Source organism: Saccopteryx leptura, chromosome 3 (genome assembly GCF_036850995.1).
Source record: "Saccopteryx leptura isolate mSacLep1 chromosome 3, mSacLep1_pri_phased_curated, whole genome shotgun sequence".
NCBI lineage: Eukaryota > Metazoa > Chordata > Mammalia > Chiroptera > Emballonuridae > Saccopteryx > Saccopteryx leptura.
In genome coordinates, this window is record NC_089505.1 from 186971821 (window position 1) to 186991467 (window position 19647).

Genomic DNA, 19647 nt, shown 5'->3' on the forward strand with positions numbered 1-19647 from the left:
CAATTTATTTTGAGTTAATTTTTGTGAAAGGTTTAAGGTTTGTGTATAGATACATTTTTCGCACCATTTATCAAAGGGATTCATGGCTTCATTGTGTTGCCTTTGTCCAAGATCAGTTGACATTTGTGGTATTCTATTTATGTGCTAATATAATATTAGCCACTAATCTATTGGTCTATTATTTTGCAAATTCTACACTGTCTTGATTACTATAGCTTAGTCTTGATGTCAGGTAGCATTTCTCCAACTTTGTTCTTCAGTGTTATGTTTGCTATTCTGGGTCTTTTGCCTCTTCATATAAACTTTACCATTAGATTGTCAATATACATAAAATAACGGGATTTCAATTGGGATTGCTTTGAATCTATATATTGACTTGGAAAGAACTGACATTTTGACAATAGTGTTCCTATCTATGAATATGGAGTATCCATTTATTTAATTCTTTGATTTCATTTATCAGGGTCTTGTAGTTTTCCTCATACAGATCTTGACAAATTTTATTGGATACCTAAGTATTTCATTTTGGGAGGTGCTAATGTAAATAGTATTGTGTTTATAATCTCAAATTCCACTTGTTCATTGTTGGTATATAGAAAAGCAATTGAGCCCTGGGCAGTTGGCTCAGTGATAGAGCATCAGCCCAGCATGTGGAAGTCCCAGGTTTGATTCCCGGTCAGGGCACACAGGAGAAGTGACCATCTGCTTCTCCACCCTTCCCCTCTTACTTTCTCTCTCTCTCTCTCTCTCTCTCTCTCCCTCTTCACCTCCTGCAGCTATGGCTCAATTGTAACAAGTTGGCCCTGGGCGCTGAGGATGGCTCCATGGCCTCTGCCTCAGGCACCAAGAAGAGCTGGGTTCAGATGGGCAGGGCACATGCAGGAGTCTGTTTCTGCCTCCCCTCCTCTCACTAAATAAAAAGAAGAGAAAGAAAAGCAATTGACTTGCATATAACCTTGTATCCTGAAACTTGGCTGAAATCTTAATTCCAGTGTTTTGTAGATTCTTTCTATCATGTCCTATGTGAACAAAGACAGTTTTGTTTTCCTTCCCAATATGTATTTTATTTCTTGCTTTTTTTTTTCGTTGCATTAACAAGGACTCCTTGAAAAGAAGTAGTGGAACCTGACCAGGCTGTGATGCAGTGAATAGATTGTCAGCTTGTGAAGCAGAGGACCCTGGTTCAAAATTCCAAGGTTGCTGGCTTGAGCATGGGTTCACCAGCTTGAGTGCGGGTTTGCCAGCTTGCACATAGGATCATAGACATGACTCTATGGTTGCAGGCTTGAGCAAGGGGTCACTGACTCAGCTGGAGCCTCCTGGTCACGTGTGAGAAAGCAATCAATAAACAACTAGGGTGCTGCAGCTATGAGTTGATGCTTCTCATCACTCTCCCTTCTTGTCTGTCTGTCCTCTTTAAAAAAGAAAAAAAAGGATTCTTAGCTGCAAAAATCTATGGCTATGCAGAGGGGTTGGATTTATGACAAGAACACAGATGTTTGACAGACTCTGGGGCAGGAAGAGAACCAGAACACAGAAATGGGCAGGATGTAGCCATGGCAACCTCTACCTTTTTGTCTCTAACTCTCTGCATGTTGTGTTATTCTTTCTTCTGCGGACCAGCCTCTCCCTTCTGACCTTACATCTTGTGCTTGCAGGAGGTGTGGTACAGAGTTGCAATTACTCACGGATGGATTTTAGGGGGAAATATATTATGATTAATAACAAAAATAAGGCAAAATCAAAAGGGGTTTGAACTTATGTAACCTAAAGTAGAATAAAGAAAGAATCAACACAACAATAAGCTACACAATATCACCAGTCAGAGAAACATTAGCCTAGGTTCTACCAGCAGATTTCCCCAAACTACGGCCCGCAGGCTGCAATGCGGCCCCCTGAGGCCATTTATCCAGCCCCCACTGCACTTCTGGAAGGGGCACCTCTTTGATTGGTGGTCAGTGAGAGGACCACTGTATTTGGCAGCCTTCCAATGGTCTGAGGGACAGTGAACTGGCCCCTGTGTAAAAAGCTTGGAGACCCCAGACTAAGAAAAAGAGAATTATGAGTATGTACAAATCTTACCAAACCATGGAGGAACACATCACCAGACCAGGAAGCCTCAGCCTGGGCTCCAGAGTCGGCCACAACTGTGCCCATTGACAAGGAAAAGTTCTCTAGATTTTCAGGAGCAGTCTAAGACCCTACCTATTTTATAGAAAAATTTTGTCTGGAGTCTATTACACGAGTGCCCTTTGTGCATAGCCTCTAGGAACAAAGAAAGGTCACCATATTCTGGAATAATTAACAAGGCTGGCAAATCATACAAAAATCCTCCCTGGCTTCAGGGGAAACTGCAGCAGGACGCCTCATCCCACCCTGAGTAAATGAGTCAGTCATTCCTGCAGCCATTTTTTTGTGACCCTTATTGTTCATGTTCAATTGAGTTCAAATTCATATTTTTTTTTTAAATTTTATTTATTCATTTTTAGAGAGGAGAGAGAGATGGAGAGAGAGAAACAGAGAGAGAGAAGGGGGAGGAGCTGGAAGCATCAACTCCCATATGTGCCCTGACCAGGCAAGCCCAGGGTTTCGAACCGGCGACCTCAGCATTTCCAGGTTGACGCTTTATCCACTGCGCCACCACAGGTCAGGCCATATTTTTCTTATATACTGTTCCTCTGCATCTACAGTACTCATCCATTTAGCTACTCTCCCATTATGTGCCAAATACTGCTCCAAGTGCAACATAAAAATGCCCACTCTCAGGGGATTTACATGCTAGAGTAGGTTGGGGACTATACATTAAGTTACATCACATATTAAGTAAGTGCCATAGAGAAAAATAAGCCCTGGAGGGAAATGCAAATGAGTTGCATTTTTAAATAAGATGATTCAGGAAGGCCTGGTTGAGATGACATTTGAATAAAGACCTAAAGTCTATGATGGAGTAGGGGAGGGATTATCCTGAGGAGATGGTTCCCAGCAGAGGAAGCAGCACATGTGAGTGCTCGAAGGTGGGAACAAGGAGGCTGGAATGTTGTTGGGTAAACAAATGTATTTTTTTAGGTATGCTTGTTTGTTTTGGGGCAGTGCCTAGCATGTAGAGTCCAGTGGTTCTCAAAGTGTGTGCCAGGGCGCACTGATGCACCCTAGAAGATTTCCAGGTGCGCCCTGTGGTATTCCAGAGACATATATGCCTGTTGGGGACCAAAAAACCAACAAGGTTTTTGGAGTTTAGATTTTTGGGGGAATGCAGTGTGGGAAATTGGCTATAAACTGACAGTCTGCCCGACCTCTCACCTTACTTGCCTGATTAGGTTGTAAAAGGCTGTTAAGCTGTGGTGCTGGATTGTTTACACTACCCCCCATGTTCTTGGGAAAGACTGGAGGCAAGTTTCTTCTATCCTTTGTTTGTTATGAAGTTAAGATGATGTGTATTGTTTGCAGCATGTACCCAGATATAAAAATAAATATAGTTACTCTATTATACCATTTCATTATGGAAATACCACTCTTTTTGTTAACACATCATTACTATATTTATTATTAACACATCATTATATTATTTTTAGATAAATCCACCAAAATAAAATGAATAGATTTCTCAAAAAGAAGTGTGATATTGAAAAATCTGATTCTGGAAATGAGCAAAAGTTAAGTGTAAATAAAATAGGATTTGAAGGCTGATGGGCAGAATTTAATTTATAGCATTTTCTATCACTTAACACTGAACAATACGATTGGATTAAAAACCCATTCATGGAAGCTTCAAGTGATTTTGGTTTAACATTAACAGAAGAAAAACTGGCAGCTATATCCACTGATCGTGGATTGATGATTAAACATAAGGAATTGTCTCTTGAAGCCTTTTGGATTTCTATAAAAGAAGAATATGTGGCAATATCTAAAAAAGCTTTGAATATTTTACTACAATTTTCAACATCCTATTTATGTGAATTAGGATTTTATATCCTCAAAACAAGAGTAAAAAGAAAAGAATTCTTCAATGTATTGATGAGGAAAGGAGAGTTTGCCTTTCAAATATATGCCCAAACATTGAAGAAATTGCTAGGACACATCAGGCTCATATTTCTCATAAACACAAGAATGAAAAAACATATTTGCACCAGTATCTGCTGAATTTACTGAATCTTACTAAGAATGTATCTATATACATAAAAAGATAACTTTTTTGGCCCTGGCCAGTTGGCTTAGCGGTAGAGCGTCGGCCTGGCGTGCGGGGGACCCGGGTTCGATTCCCGGCCAGGGCACATAGGAGAAGCGCCCATTTGCTTCTCCACCCCCCCTCCTTCCTCTCTGTCTCTCTCTTCCCCTCCCGCAGCCAAGGCTCCATTGGAGCAAAGATGGCCTGGGCACTGGGGATGGCTCCTTGGCCTCTGCCCCAGGCGCTAGAGTGGCTCTGGTCGCGGCAGAGTGACGCCCCGGAGGGGCAGAGCATCGCCCCCTGGTGGGCATGCTGGGTGGATCCCGGGTCCGGAGCATGCGGGAGTCTGTCTGACTGTCTCTCCCTGTTTCCAGCTTCAGAAAAATACAAAAGAAAAAAAAAAGATAACTTTTTTGTCGTTTTTGAATTTTTTAACCCCTCTTTTTTACGAATTCTAAAAAGTATATCTCAAAAAATGTAACATAAAAATGTTTTTTAATGTCAGAATAAATTTAATTATGTCATATTTATTTTGTTTAATTGCCATAAAAGCACGCTGGGACTTTATATATTTTTTCTTTAATATTTGACTTAATTATTATAACATATTTCTCAGAAATTTGTGTATAGTGTGCCTACAATTATTTGTAGGATTTTAAATGCACCGACTTCAAAAAGTTTAAGAATCACTGCTCTAGTCTATGGAAGGCTGTGGGTGCTTGCCCTTCGAGTGGCAGATTACAAATTGCAGATTGCCCTCCTGCTTGGGAGGGGCAATTGTTTGCTGGAGAAGGGGTTTTTGCCCCCAGCCTGTTTTGCTGAGAGAGCAAAAAGAGAGAGAGAGAGTCCGGAAGGTGAGTCAGGGGAAGGAGTCCGGGTTGTGGAACCAGAGAAGAGAGTGTAGAGGCAGAGAGAGCTGAGGGGCTTGGAAGCCTGCTGAGGCTGGTGGAGGCCTATGAGTCCCACTGAGTCTGGAATGCTGAGGGGCTTGGGAGCCCTAAGAGAAAGGGAAGCGGTCTTCCCTGCCTGTTTGCTCATCTACCATTACGAGACTTTAATAAATAGAATGGCTCACCATCCTCCAGCTCCACCATTCCTTTACCATCTGCTCTGCCCGAATCCAATGAGAACCTGCATCTGCATGGCCATGTGGTGGCTGCTGGCCTTACAAGTGTCATGAGCAAAGGGGAGAGGAACAGGAGCTGAAGGCAAGGAGGTAGGTGTGTAGGGCTTTGCAGGCCGTTATAGGAGATAAGGAAGCCCCACTGGAAAGCTTTGAGCAGAGGAAAGACACAATGGGTCTTGTAACAGGACTGTTCTGGTCACTTTATCAAGAAAACACTAAAGGAGTTAGGGCAGTTCTGCCATGTACTAACTTTATACTAGTTAGATTGAGGAAGGAGGGGCAGGCCCCCTTTTCCCTGAGAAGGAAGAAACAAAAAGAATACAAGGGAAAGGAGCCAGCAGGGGTAACCGAGTCAGCCAGTGATAAATTAACTATATCCCATAGTTCTCTAAATGGGTGTTTAGAGTCACTTACAATACAAAGCAAGAATAACAGGATCTGTATGTAACTATGACCAGTGATCTGGAAACCCCTTCACCCTTGCTGACCCCACCAAAACTTTCCCTTCCCTCTCCTTGAGTCCTGGGAAACCTTAAACAAAGAAATCATATGCCCATTACTTAGATACTGTAAAGGTATAAAACCTGTAAGAGAGTCAACTTCAGGGAGCCCGTGTTTTAGAGCTACAAATCTCATGTGCTTCACCAGCTTTAATAAATCCTACTTTCTTCATCAAGTTGTCTGGGCATTTTTGTCCTCCTTTGGTTCCTGCAATAAGATAACCTCTTTCTCCTTTAAAAGCAGGAGATAATAATAGTCTCTATTGATAGGGTTGGTATGAAGATTAAATTAGTTCATCTATGTAAATCAGTTTGAACAGTGTCTGGCATGTAATAAGCACACTATGTTTTTGCTGATATTATATATCTAACGTGAAGTCCTAGAAACATGTTGCATATAGATTAGAAAAAATAAGCATTTCCCCCCATAGCTTGGTTATTAATTTCTTGGAGAAAGGTTTATGAATGGATAGCACTCTTTAAACAAAGCAATAATATACTTTTAAAAATTTAGAAACTGGAAACAAAACTCATTTGTTACACAATCTTTTTTTTCTTTTTTAATTCAGTGAGAGGAGGGAAGGCAGAGAGACAGACTCTCACATGCACCTCAACTGGGATCCACCCGGCAAGCCCACTAGGGGGCAATGCTCTGACCATCTGGGGTGTTGCTTTGTTGCTCAGTAATCAAACTCTTCATAGCACCTGAGGCAGAGGCGGTGGAGCCATCCTCAGCACCTGGGCCAACTTGCTCCAATTGAGCCATGGCTGCAGGAGGGGAAGAGAGAGAGAGAGAGAGAGAGAGAGAGAGAGAGAGAGAGAGAAGTGAGAGGGAGAGGGGTGGAGAAGCAGAAGGTTGCTTCTCTTGTATGCCCTGACTGGGAATCAAACCTGAGACATCCACAGGCTGGGCTGATGCTCTACCACTAAGCCAACCGGCCAGGGCCCACACAATCTTGGTCACACCCCACTGAGACATTTGTGGTTCAGGGTTCTAGTAATTCAGTGAGCTCCTAATTAAGAGATTACATCACATCAAAACATTTTTGCGCAACGAAGGAAACCTTCAACAAAACAAAAAGACAACCTATTGAATGGGAGAAGATACAAATGGTATAAGCAATAAGGGGTTATATCCAAATTAGATAAGGAAATCCTACAATTTAACAACCCCCCCCAAAAAAAACCCCAATCCAATTTCAAAATGAGCAGAGGACCTGAATAGACATTTCTTTTTTTTTTTTAATTTTTTTTTTTTTTTTACAAAGACAGAGCGAGAGTCAGAGAGAGGGACGGATAGGGACAGACAGACAGGAACACAGAGAGATGAGAAGCATCAATCATCAGTTTTTCGTTGCGACTTCTTAGTTGTTCATTGATTGCTTTCTCATATGTGCCTTGAACGTAGGCCTTCGGCAGACCGAGTAACCCCTTGCTCGAGCCAGCGACCTTGGGATCAAGCTGGTGAGCTTTGCTCAAACCAGATGAGCCTGTGTTCAAGCTGGCGACCTCAGGGTCTCGAACTTGGGTCCTCCGCATCCCAGTCCTCCGCTCTATCCACTGCGCCACCACCCGGTCAGAGGACCTGAATAGACATTTCTTTAAAAAAAATTTTATTGTTGATTTGAGAGAAATGGAGAGAGAGAAATAGCAATTTCTTTTCCCACTTATTTCTGCCTTTATTGGTTGATTCTTGTATGTGCCCTGACTGGGAATCAAACCTGCAACCTTGGTGTATTGGGAAGATGCACTAACCAACTGAGGTACCCAGCCAGGGCTGTGAATAGACAGTTCTTCAAAGAGAACATACAGATGGCCAACAGACTTATGAAAAGGTACTCAACATCATTAATCATCAGAGAAATGCAAATCAAAACACCATGAGAGACTGCTTCATAGCTGTCAGAATGGCTATCATCAAAAAAAAAAAAAGTTCTGATAAAAATGTGGACAAAAGGGAGTCCTTGTGCACTTTTGGTGGATTGTAAATTGGTGCAGCCATTGTGGGAAATGGTACGGAGATTCCTTAAAAACAGTAGAAATAGAGCTGCCATTTGACGCAGCAATACCACTTCTGGGTATTTATTTGAAGAAAACAAAAACACTAATTTGAAAAGATATATGTACCCCTATGTTCATTGCAGCATTATTTACAATCACCACAATATGGAAGCAACCTAGATGTCCACTGGTAAATGAATGGATAAAGAAGATATGATATATATTCAATGGAATATTACTTGGCAATAAAAAGAATGAAATTTTGGCATTTGTGACAACATCAATAAACCTAAGGGTATTAAGCTAAGTGAAATAAGCCAGACAGAAGACAAATACCATAGGATTTCACTTATATGTGGTACCTGAACAAACAAAACAAACAAAACCAAGCAGAAACAGATCCACAGATACAGAGAACAAGCTAGCGATTGCCAAAGGGAAAGGGGAAATGCCGAGCTTCACCTCAAAAATTTTAATGCTATTTAGAAGCATTACTAAACACAAGTCATTACATGGAACTAACCAAAATAGAGCAGTAACCAGTTCCTTTCTTCATGATTTTAAAAAAATTTGTGATGGTGGGATATGGAATAAGTTATATGGTAAGGTGAGTATAAATGTGATTAGTCCAAATTGAACACATGAAAAAGTTGTGGGAGACATCTTACACAGTTCTTTTGGTCACAAGTCAGATACTTTGACATTGTGACATGTATTTTATGACTGCACACACACAAGAGCTGTGCGTTTTGGTTGAAGAATGATACTATGAGAGGCAGCATAATATAGAATTAGCGGTATATGACAGACGTTATTCTAAATAACAGCTCTACCAAGGACTAGGACTGTAGGAAACTTACTTAATTTTCTGCAGTTCAATTTCTTTACATTTAAAGGGCAGGAGGATGAATCACGGAAGATACAACTTAAGGTGTGAAGCTTGCGCTTGCATAGAGAGAAATGAATCCCAAATCTATCTAGCTGGTTAAAACAAGTCCCATCTTTGATTTGAGACAGCATGGATGGACCTAGAGGGCATTAAGCTTTTCAGGACTTACATTAAATTGATAAGGGTATGGCAGTTCCAGTAGAAATTACTAAACTGTGGGTGTTTAGAATCAGCTACAGTAAATAAACACTGGTATCTAGAAGCTAGGTAGGAGTTGCTGCAAGTGGGAAGTTTTGCTTTTTTTTACAGTATGTATGTGCTTCAATTTTCTTTTCACTGAAAGATTGCATTTATAAGATTTATCCATGTTGATTCTCATAGGGGATGAAGAAGAACATAAAGGATGACACCCAAATTTTGGCGTACAGCAACAGTGAATGGTGTGGGACCAAAATAAGCAGATCTGGAGTAGGAATGGAGATGATGTCTTCTGGGCACTGGGCATCGCGGAGGAAGTTGTTCGTTCTCCGCTTTTAAGGTGCTTCTCAAGTAGCTTCTCTCTCTAAAACAATTGTCTAGCCTGTGGCCACTATGTTCTCTGCAGGTAGCAAGGTGAACTAGACAACCCCCCCAGACGACCTGCATCTAGTTAACACCTAGTACTGTGTCCCTCCGTTAGTGGGGTCCTACCGAATCCAGCCTCATATGTCCTCCTCCCGCTTCGAAGGCCTCCACCACCAGTCTGGTGTGGCTCATTCGGCCGCTTGCAGGACCCAATTTGAACTCTCCGAGCCAGGTCTGGCTGGGACCAAGGACCGAGACCCCTGCACGCCCCCACCCGCAGCCCGACACCGGACTCAAGTCCCGGCCCCGCCCCCAAGTCCCGGCCCCGGCCCTGGCCGCGCCTCTTGTTCTACTCTTCTCCACGTCCGCATTGCTTCCGGGACGCGGAGCGCGTGTTGCGGCATTTCCGGCGCGGATTCCCGTGCGGCGGTGCGGATCTTTTGGAAATTGGTTCGGGTACGTAGAAATGGCTATTCTGTGCCCGTTTTTGACTTTTTGGAATTGTGTAAGAGGCTTTGCAGCTGCGTGCTCTTCGTCCCCGGGGCCCAGGCGGGGGCTTCAGGCCGCACTGTAGTTGCTTTTCCTCACAATAAGTTTTGGATCTTGCGGAAGCCTACAGCACTTGAGGCGGAGCACCTAGTTGCTGTTCAGTGTCCCAGAACTTTTATTGCTTTATTTACCTAAAAACCTCAGTAACTCAAATGCCGCTTTGAATGATGGGTCGGGATTCCAGGCCCCTTCTTTTTATACACATTAAATAGTTGAAATCAGTGTTGCTTTCTGTCATGGCCTCACTGGATATCACATATCTTTAAGAAATGAAGGATTGCTTTAACAAGGACGTGTGTTGGGTTGTAATTATGACATATTTTACTCTCCGTTTCCCCTCCCAAGAGCTGTGAGTTGGATGCAAAAGTAGATAACCGCTTTCAAGTTTTACAAATGCTAGGTATTGAAGTAGTTTGATTCTTTGAGCAAAGGCGGAAATCGGCACCTTTCTCCCCTAAAAGAGGCAATTAAAACAGGTGAATTAAGGGCGCAAAGGATACTGCTTTCGATTCAGTAATACTTGTTTAACTGTTGAAAAGGTTAGCTCACAACCTTTGCAGAGGTGGTCAGTGAGGTTTGCCGTTTCCTGGAGGCCTCCGTTATTAGACTTTAAGTTATTACAAAAATAATTGGTTCAGCACCTTTCTGTATTATTCCAGTTAATGCCTACGACAGCCCCCAGCAGTGTGTACCATCGTTCTTCTCATGGTACAATGAAGGAAACCGAGGCTTGGGGAGGCTGGATAAAGGGCCATTACTCCTTAGCTACGAAGGGGGGTGTACGGCTGGGACTTGGACACACTTCTTTCTGACGTTGGACAGTTGTGCTGCTAATCACCTGTGATTCAGCCCCTCCTCTGCAGGCAACCACCTGGTGTAGGCTGCTGTCTGGACAGAGTGAGAAAGAGCAATGCAGAAGGACTCCGGCCCACTGTAAGTGCACGGTGAATGGGAGTGCAGCAGCCAGGATTTTCTCAAGACCATAATTGTCCCCCATCTGAGAAGGGCTCTAAGAGTGGACTGCTGGGCAGTACTGGGTGCAGGAGGATGGATATGCAGGTCAGGGTTTGAGTGCCAGCTCTGCCTCTGACTGGGTAGGCAGGGCATCTCACCTCTGGGCTTTATTTTCATTTCTGCCGTGCTAGAATTTTTCTGTAATGATGACCTTTAAGTTTTATGATTGTGGGGTTTTGTTTGTTTTCTTAAACATGGTTGGTACTGATTCCTTACTTTTGTTTTCAGAGTGCCTTTACATTGGATTGGCTTTGGCTATGCAGCACTGGTTGCCTCTGGTGGGATCATTGGCTATGCAAAAGCAGGTATAGTTTGTAGTTCCTTATCCTCTTAAGATCTTCACATTATTCCTGGTGAGCATGAGTCCCCAGGGTCCCCAAAGTGCTATCTTTTTTGAAGGAAGTGTGCTGTAGACCCTCTGGTTGGAGTTCAGGCTTATTATCAGTCCTGTGGCAATTCCTGTAGTAGCTCCTCCTACAGTGGCTCTCCCTGCATTTGCCTTTGGGTTATCTGGCGAAGCTAAGCCAGGCTTCTTAGCAAATCATTTGTTTTTGCTTCTTTATCTAAACATACTGGGCAGGGGTGGTAGTAGATTGTTACTATATATCATCAACTGCCACACCTCAAACTTGGCCCCAGAGGGCCATCTCTGTGCTCTTTTCTCTAAGTAGTAGGAAACCTCTAGTCTTTACATACTAATTTTTTGTCTCCTCTTTCAATTAGGCAGGGGGTGTCAAGAAAGCCTGCCTGTTTCTGCTGCTGTCCTTTTTATCTGCACACCAGAATTCATAGTAGTCTTTATATCTTTTTTTTAACTTACCCAATTTCCCTTCCTTTTGGGATTTGCCTAAGGCCTGTCCATATTAATAGGTAAATCAGGCATGTTTAAGAGCTCTATTTCTTCTTCTCTCTTTTTTTTTTAACATCAATATGTTTTTTATTTGAGATACAAAAATGAAAATTGCTGAGATAGCAAACATTTTCCAGTCTGCTGCAATACTGCCACCGTGTACAAAAGATCTGAAGATAAGTGTGCACACATAAAAATACAGTATGCGTTACCTGTGTGTAGTACATATGTGTAAAACATGGCACTCAGAGGTGATATGGAATTGATTTCAGGGGTGCAGACAGCAAATACAAAGGCATGGTTTTTCTTTTAAAAAAACAACATAAAGGCAATACGTGAATTGACCCCAAATTGCCATAATTTTTTGTTTTTAGGTGCTTAAGCAGGAGGAGCCCTTCTTAGGTGAAAGTACCCTCCTGATTAGAGGAGAAAGGAATGGTGTGGTATGACCCTACTTCTCTGGGAATTCTACAGAGCTATTTAGCAAACTCCTCAAAACATTTTTTTTTTAAATTTAGACCTTGGTTGTGAACTGTGTTGAGTGCTCTTTGCTATTTTCCTCTGTCGGAAGGGAAGTCTGGTGGATTCTGTTAAAGAAATGAGTGTCTGACATTACAATACAGGCGTGTGTTTGCTTTCCTCCAGGTAGTGTCCCATCCCTGGTTGCTGGGCTCCTCTTTGGTGGTTTTGCAGGCCTGGGTGCTTATCAGCTGTCTCAGGACCCGAAGAACATTTGGGTTTTCCTAGGTATGTCAGCTGCACTCTCTCCCTAGGCGATTGTCTATCCAGCATGCTCCACCAGAGGTCTTTTGGTTGGTGGGATGTGTCAGGTTCTTCACATTGAGACAGTTTCGTTGCCTCTGCCAAGTCCTGGGGACGGAGGGTGGGGTGGGGTGGGGGCTCCGTTGTGCTGGTTTCTGCTGATTTTTTTTGTACAGAGTATGTAAAGATTTTCATACCTCATAAATTTTCTTTTTTTTTCTTTTTAATGTGAGAAGAGGGAAGATAGACAGATTACCACATGTGCTGTGACCAGGATCCACCTGGCTACCCCCGTCTGGGGTCAATTCTTGAATCAGCGTAGCTATCCTCAGCAACCAGTGCCCATGCTCGAACCATTCGACTGCGGGAGGGGTGGAGAAGCAGATGGGTGCTTCTCCTGTGTACCCTGACTGGGGATTCAACCTGGGACATCCGCATCCTGGGCCAATGCTCTATCTCTGAGCCAACTGGCCAGGGCCACATACCTTGTGAATTTAGATTTACCCAGTGAAATTAGTATTAAACTTGTATAGGGCAAATGTATATCTCTTAACCATTGTGATTGCCTATTAAAGACTGTCTGCTTGAGCAGCGCTAAAGGACTGTGTGTTAGGTTTTCATCAATATTGCATTTTCCCTATTTTTCAAATCATTAGCCCTTTAGTAGTAAGCTAAACATGTAAGACATAGGCCTTGTCTTTAAGGAGCCTATACCTTAATTGGGGACATAAAAAGTGACTTTGTGGGACTGTTGAAGCACCCTGTGAGCAGCACAGGTAGTGAGGAGTGCAGGGTAGGGAAGGTTACTTTTTAACAGGGTGGCTTTTGGTATGTTTTTATTGAGCCCTCCGCATGTGTCATCCTGCTAGGAGTGTGGGTTCCTCATTGTCTCCACAAACCCCCAGAGTGAGGGAAGGTGCAGTTCTGGCCCTTATACATATGCTGGGAGAACACGAATGGTACCAGAGTAGTTTGTACAAGAGTGCCTGGGCTGGGAAGGGGAATCATCAGCGGCTGACTTGGGGTGTGCCTAGGAAGGAGGAGGTGCCAGCTGTATGCTCTACCTAACAGCTCCCTCTCTTAAGCTCCAGAGTGACTTTCAGACCTATTTCCCATTTGTGATCTGGTTTCTTCACTCCAGCAAATGACCCTCATTGCCTTAAAGGAAAAACAGCACCATCACATGGGAACTCCAAGCTTCATGCCATTGACCTCCAATTCTTCCTTGTTCTACCTTTCTCCTCTCCAAGGCCAGTCCTTTCATCCTGGCTTAGTGTCTCCTCCCATACCTTCTGGGAGCTTTATAATGTTACTGATCTCCTGTCTTACTTGTTGTAGTCCACCTCTGACATGGATTTCTCTTAATGATGTTCAAATATGTACATCTCGCCCACTAAAAAAAGGATATGTTGTGACCCTACTTCCTTCTCCTGTTGTTGCTATTTTTCCCTTTCAGAAGCTGCTTTTGAAAAAATTCATTATGGCCAGAGCTGGGTTGCTCAGTGGATAGAGTGCTGGCCCAGCGTGTAGATATTCCAGGTTCGATCCCCAGTCAGAACACACATGTAAAGCGACCATCTGCTTCTCTTCCCCACTTCTCTCTCTCTTCCCCTCTTGCAGCCAATGGCTTGATTGGTTTAAGCATCAGCCCCGGCACTAAGGATGATAGCTCAGCTGATCAGAGCGTCGGCCTCAGGCACTGAGGATAGCTTGGTTGATTTGAGCATCAGCCCCAGACAAGGGTTGCTGGGTAGATTCTAGTTGGGGCACATGCAAGAGTCTGTATATTTCCTTCTCTCACTTAAAAGAAAAAAAAATCATTGTACTCATTTCCATACCTCTCATACATTTTTTTTCCTTTTTTTTATCTCATACATTTTTGACACACACACTTCACTCTCCTTTTCTGTCCCCTTTGTCATGGAAATACATAGCTCTCCTAAGGCTACCAATGACCTGCATTTTTCACAATCCATTGTACAGTTATTAGTTTTAATTTTATTTGGCCTGTTAGCTGCTGTCAGCACAGTACACCAATCCATTCCTGGTTTTCCTTTTTATTTTCTCATTCTCTTTTGTTGACTTTTTTCTTTTCTTTTCTTTTTTTTTTTTTTTGCCATTAGCTATTAAAGTGCTTAAGTCCTAGCTTGTATTTTTTATGTTCTTTATACTTTCTCACTTGGCAATGTCATTGAAGTTCAGGCTTAAATTTATCAATACACAAGTGACTCACAAATTTATCTCTCCTACAATCTTTACTCTTATATATTAGTTGTCTGCTTGAAATCTGTATGTCTCAAAACCTGACTTCCTGTCCTCACACACTGTGTGTCTTCTGGTATGCTCCATCCATTCAGGTCTTGATTGCAATCGTCCCTCCAGCTTACTAACTCAGCAGCAAGTCCTATCAAACTACTTCCAGCATGTACCCTAAATTGTCTCCTTCCCTATCTCACCCCAGTCGTTCCTCTTTTCCCTGTGTTCCTTAGGAAGGTTCTTAATTGGCGTCCCTACATACTCCCCAATTTCCTCACAGTTCTCCATGGCACAGATTGAATATTTTCAGAATGCAGCTCAGTTTAATATCCTTTAATGTCTTTTCATTGCTCTTAGGATGAAAAGCACTGTCCCTAACATGGTCTTCAAGGCTCTGTATGATCTGGCCTCTCTTCCTCACTAGCCCTGTCTTGATTTATGCACTGTTCTGGTCTTTCACCCACGGGCCTCCTGCCACAAGGCCTCGCTCCACAGGACCCTGCATATGGTGTTCCCTCTGCTTGGAATGTGCTTTCCTTGCCCTTTAGCCCGTTAGCTTTCAGGTCTCCACGTCCTCAGCAAAGCCTTTCATTATCTCCCTGAATAGGCTAGATCTGTATTTATTGTGTTACTTATACTGCATTAATTGTTCCTGTAACACAAGTTATACTTTTAAGTTTTTGTGTGATCCTTTCAACTGTTCCATCAAACTTGAAACTGTCAGGACAGAGTCCTTTTTAGTGACTGTTGATTTCTGTAGCACCTAGTGCAATACATGGCATATAGTTGGGATCTTAACAGATGTTGAATGGGGCCTGGCCAGGCGGTGGCACAGTGGATGGAGCGTCGGCCCAGGATCTGAGGACCCAGGTTCAAAACCTGAGGTCACCAACTTGAGTGCAGGCTCACCGTGCTTGAGCGTGGGATCATAGGCATGACCCCATGGTCGCTGGCTTGAAGCCCAAGGTCGCTGGCTTGAGCAAGGGGTTACTCACTCTGCTGGAGCCCCCCGGTCAAGGCACATATGAAAAAGCAATCAATGAACAACTAATGTACGGCAGTTTTGGAGAAAATTAAGAAATTTGTGTGTCAAGAGTGGTAGGCGATGAGGCAGGAAAGGCCACCTGGGCCCTGGCTGGGAGGGCCTTACATTTTAGTGTTTGTGCTTAGTCTTACAGAGGGTGTGGTCATGAAGGACCCCGAACTTGGGAGGTATGAGATGGGGGTGCCCCTTGAAAGATGGGTGGGACTTTCTTTTTTTTTTTTTTTTTTTAGATTTTTATTTATTCATTTGAGAGAGAGGAGACAGAGAGAAAGAGACAGAGAGAGAAGGGAGGGAGGAGCAGAAAGCATCAACTCCCATATGTGCCATGACCAGGGAAGCCCGGGGTTTCAAACCGGCAACCTCAGTGTTCCAGGTCGATGCTTTTACCCACTGTGCCACCGCAGGTCAGGCCGGGACTTTCTTCACTTTAGTTCTCTGCAGTATAAAATGTCATGATCTTTGCCTCTTTTTCCCTCCATCAGTTACATCTGGAACCCTGGCTGGCATTATGGGAATGAGATTCTACCACTCTGGAAAATTTATGCCTGCGGGCTTAATTGCAGGTGCCAGGTACTCTGTTTTATTACTGTTCTTCACCGGTTTCTATTTTAGTTTAATACACCCACAGATGAACTTGGCTCAGTATACCTGATGCTGGGTATCAACTCGGGTGATTTAATTATACACAATTAGGCTGCAAAATAGCTGATTTAATGTCAGGGGAAATAAGTATTTACTCATTGTGGCAATAGTTGTGCCCTCACATTTGCTCTCTGGTCCATCCTGGCTCCCTCCTACAGGAAGAAGCCTCAGTGCAGAGCCATGACTGCAGCTCACTCGGCATGGGTTCCTCTTTCTTTCTCAGTGGTGTGGGTGCCCGTTACTGAAAAATTTTGCTGGAAGGGAATTCCATTGAGTCCTGTTTAATATATTTAAATGATTATAACATCCAAACCAGATTTTTTAAAATGTAGTCCTTAAGCATAATAAAGAGACCCTGAAAATAGGGGAAGTTTTAAAGATCAGTTTTGGGAAAGGATTACTTACAACTATGACTTTGGTAATAGTTATGATACTGTCATACAAAATGTTTTATTGTCATTGTAGACCGAGGTCAAGAGCAGTGAAATGGGAGGCTGTAGGCCTGCCATTAGCTAGCCCTGTGACCTTGGGGAAGCCTTGGTCTCTCCAGCTTTCTGTGTTCTCATCTCTGAATTATTGGCAGTTGGATTCGGAGCTCCAGCTCACCTGGACTGTTTGAAGGCCTCAGCACCAGACTGCCCCTTCTCATGTTTTTCCTTTGGTGCTTTCAGGGGTGGAAGTTCCATCATGGCCTACTCTGCCTTGGTACCTGCTCACTATGTAGTGAGGAACCCGCAGAGTCCTAATACTTAAGAAAAAAAAAAAAGCCTATTCTGTCTTTACCTGATGTTTTTGTTTATGTGTGTGTATGTTTTTTTAACAGTTTGCTGATGGTCGCCAAAGTTGGAATTAGTGTGTTCAACAGACCTCATCAGTCATAATCATGACCCAGCTTGGATTCATGAAGAATTTTAAAACGTCTACAATTTTTAGAATATTAAGAGAAATAAATGCAGCATTTTCACACGTTATACTGACATTTTACTTAAAAAAGAAAGATACTAAAGTTTGCAGAGAAAAGTATCAGTTGTTATTACACTATAAGAGGTGGGTAGACTATAAGAGCTTATTATAATACCCTCATATAACTAGATTCCTATATATCAATGTTATTTCTTCTTTCTGTGTCTTTACATAAAGTCTCAAGGGGTAAAATGTTAGTATCTATATTGGGGACCCTGAAACCCCACACTCTATTTTAGAGGAACAGTGTGAAAAAAAAATCTCTTAGATTTAGGATATCTATTCTTTTGCTCATCTTAGAGCATAGACCTATTTTGAATTATGTTAAGTGAATTATCAATGAAAATAAAGTTACTATAAATAATATTTTCTATGGTGTCTTTGTTGCTAGAGCTGATCTGGAACATAGAATGAGATGTGAATAGTAGGAAGATAGAGGAAAATGAAAGTTTAAAAAAAATGTTTTATTTAGGGCCTGACCAGGTGGTGGCATAGTGGATAAAGAGTTGGCCTGGGATGGAGAGGACCTAGGTTTGAAACTCCAAGGTTGCTGGCTTGAGCGTAGGCTCATCGGGCTTGAGCACAGGCTCACCAGCTTGAGCACAGGGTCATAGACATGACCCCATGGTCGCTGGCTTGAGCAAGGGGTTGCTCACTCTGCTGTAGCCCCCAGGTCAAGGCACATATGAGAAAGCAATCAATGAACAACTAAGGAGCTGCAACGAAGAACTGATGTTTCTCATCTCTTTCCCTTCCTGTTTCTTTGTCTCTGTTTGTCCCTCCCTCTGACTGTCAAAAAAAAAATTTAGCCTGATCTGTGTGTGGTATAGTAGATAAAGTATCAACTTGGAACACTGACATTGCTGGTTTGAAACCTCAGGCTTGCCTGATAAAGGCATATATGGGAGTTGATGCTTCCTGCTCCTCCCCCCTTCTCTTTCTCCTAAAATGAATAAATAAAATTAAAAAAAATTATTTAGGGATTATCCATTTTGAAAAATTAATAAGGACCAAGGGAAGTAAATTATTTGATTATACATTGCATTGAAGCTGGTTTTAAAAATAAACTTTAGTGAGAATTTCTAAATTGGGATTGTGTAATCAAAAGAAAATATGGAGCATTGGCCGGTGTATGGAAGTCCCGGGTTCAGTTCCCAGCCAGGGCACACAGGAGAAGCGCCCATCTGCTTCTCCACCCTTCCCCCTCTCCTATCTCTCTCTTCCCCTCTGGCAGCCAAGGCTCCATTGGAGCAAAGTTGGACTGGGCGCTGAGGATGGCTCCATGGCCTCCACTTCAGGCACTAGAATGACTCCGGCCGCAATGGAGCAAAAGCCCTAGATGGTCAGAGCATCACCCTTTGGTGAGCATGCCGGGTGGATCCTGGTTGGGCGCATGCAGGAGTCTGTCTGTCTGACTGCCTCTCACTTCTAACTTTGGAAAAATACAAAAAGAAAAAAAAAAAGGAAATTTTGGTTAACTAGTTTATCCATAAATGTTAAACTAAAAGATATATCTGGAACTTGAATTAGCCAGGTGTCTCTAGTTTGGACACGTTAACTGTATACTGATATATTTTCAGTTCACTTTTTTTCAGCACTGAGAACACATTCAGGACTCCTTGCTTTAGTTTCCCATTCTTTAAGAAGGAAGGGATGTTTGCTACTTATCTCCAGCCTAACTGGTATTAGAGTATAATTTAGTCAGTCGCCTGTTAATTTTATGTATTTGCTTAAGTTCCTTGAAAGGAGTCTTAGTTTTCTCATACTCATTTTATAGGATATGTCTGCCAGGCCCATTCTTAAAGTATAATGCCCAGTGTCCAGCGCTCTATATAGGGGGTATGACCAGAGCACTGTATTCTAGACCACACATTTCTGTTAATGCAGCCAGGATCAAAAAAGATTTTTGGACATCCTCATTACTGCAATGATTGATTAAGCTTTTGGTCTACTGAGACTGCAGTTTTTTCCTCATATACTGGCAGTTAGTAATTACTCAAAGGTTGTAAAAGGGGTAGTGCTTGATATCACATACTTGTAAATAAAAAATTATTCCCTAGTTCCTGGCCTACTCAGTGATTGTGTTTTATCATAGTTATACCAAACTCATGGTTTAAATAATAAGACATTTACAAACACTTCATTGATACATGGTATGATTTCATGCCCTGCTGAATTGCATTATGATCTTCTAAATATTAGTCCTGTATAGTCTAAGGGAAAATGGACAAAGCAAATTGGCCAAACATTTTGTTATCTTGATATTTTAAACATTGATTTTTAGGGAAATGTATTTGGGAAGAAAACAAATGGTGTAGTCA

The 19647-nt window shown here is 42.5% G+C and overlaps 1 protein-coding gene across 2 annotated transcripts; it reads left to right on the forward strand.

Annotated features, from left to right (window-relative positions):
• Positions 1 to 9581: 9581 nt before the first annotated feature.
• On the forward strand, positions 9582 to 17692 carry TMEM14C (transmembrane protein 14C). 2 transcript variants are annotated; one of them, XM_066377014.1, is made up of 6 exons: positions 9582 to 9701; positions 10644 to 10727; positions 11037 to 11113; positions 12304 to 12405; positions 16204 to 16291; positions 17187 to 17692. In XM_066377014.1, exons 2-6 carry the CDS (start codon positions 10705 to 10707, stop codon positions 17242 to 17244), a joined length of 348 nt encoding a protein of 115 aa, XP_066233111.1. In that variant the 5' UTR covers positions 9582 to 9701; positions 10644 to 10704; the 3' UTR covers positions 17245 to 17692. The 2 variants fall into 2 exon arrangements, with proteins under 2 accessions (XP_066233111.1, XP_066233112.1); XM_066377015.1 differs by having other exon boundaries at positions 9585 to 9701; positions 10658 to 10727.
• Positions 17693 to 19647: the final 1955 nt, after the last annotated feature.

Coding starts and splice junctions, on each gene's coding strand:
- TMEM14C (XM_066377014.1), top strand. CDS start 10,705: ATGCAGAAGGACTCCGGCCCACT. Junction 12,406..16,203: donor GAACATTTGGGTTTTCCTAG/GTATGTCAGCTG, acceptor TCCCTCCATCAG/TTACATCTGGAACCCTGGCT. Junction 16,292..17,186: donor GGCTTAATTGCAGGTGCCAG/GTACTCTGTTTT, acceptor TTTTTTTAACAG/TTTGCTGATGGTCGCCAAAG.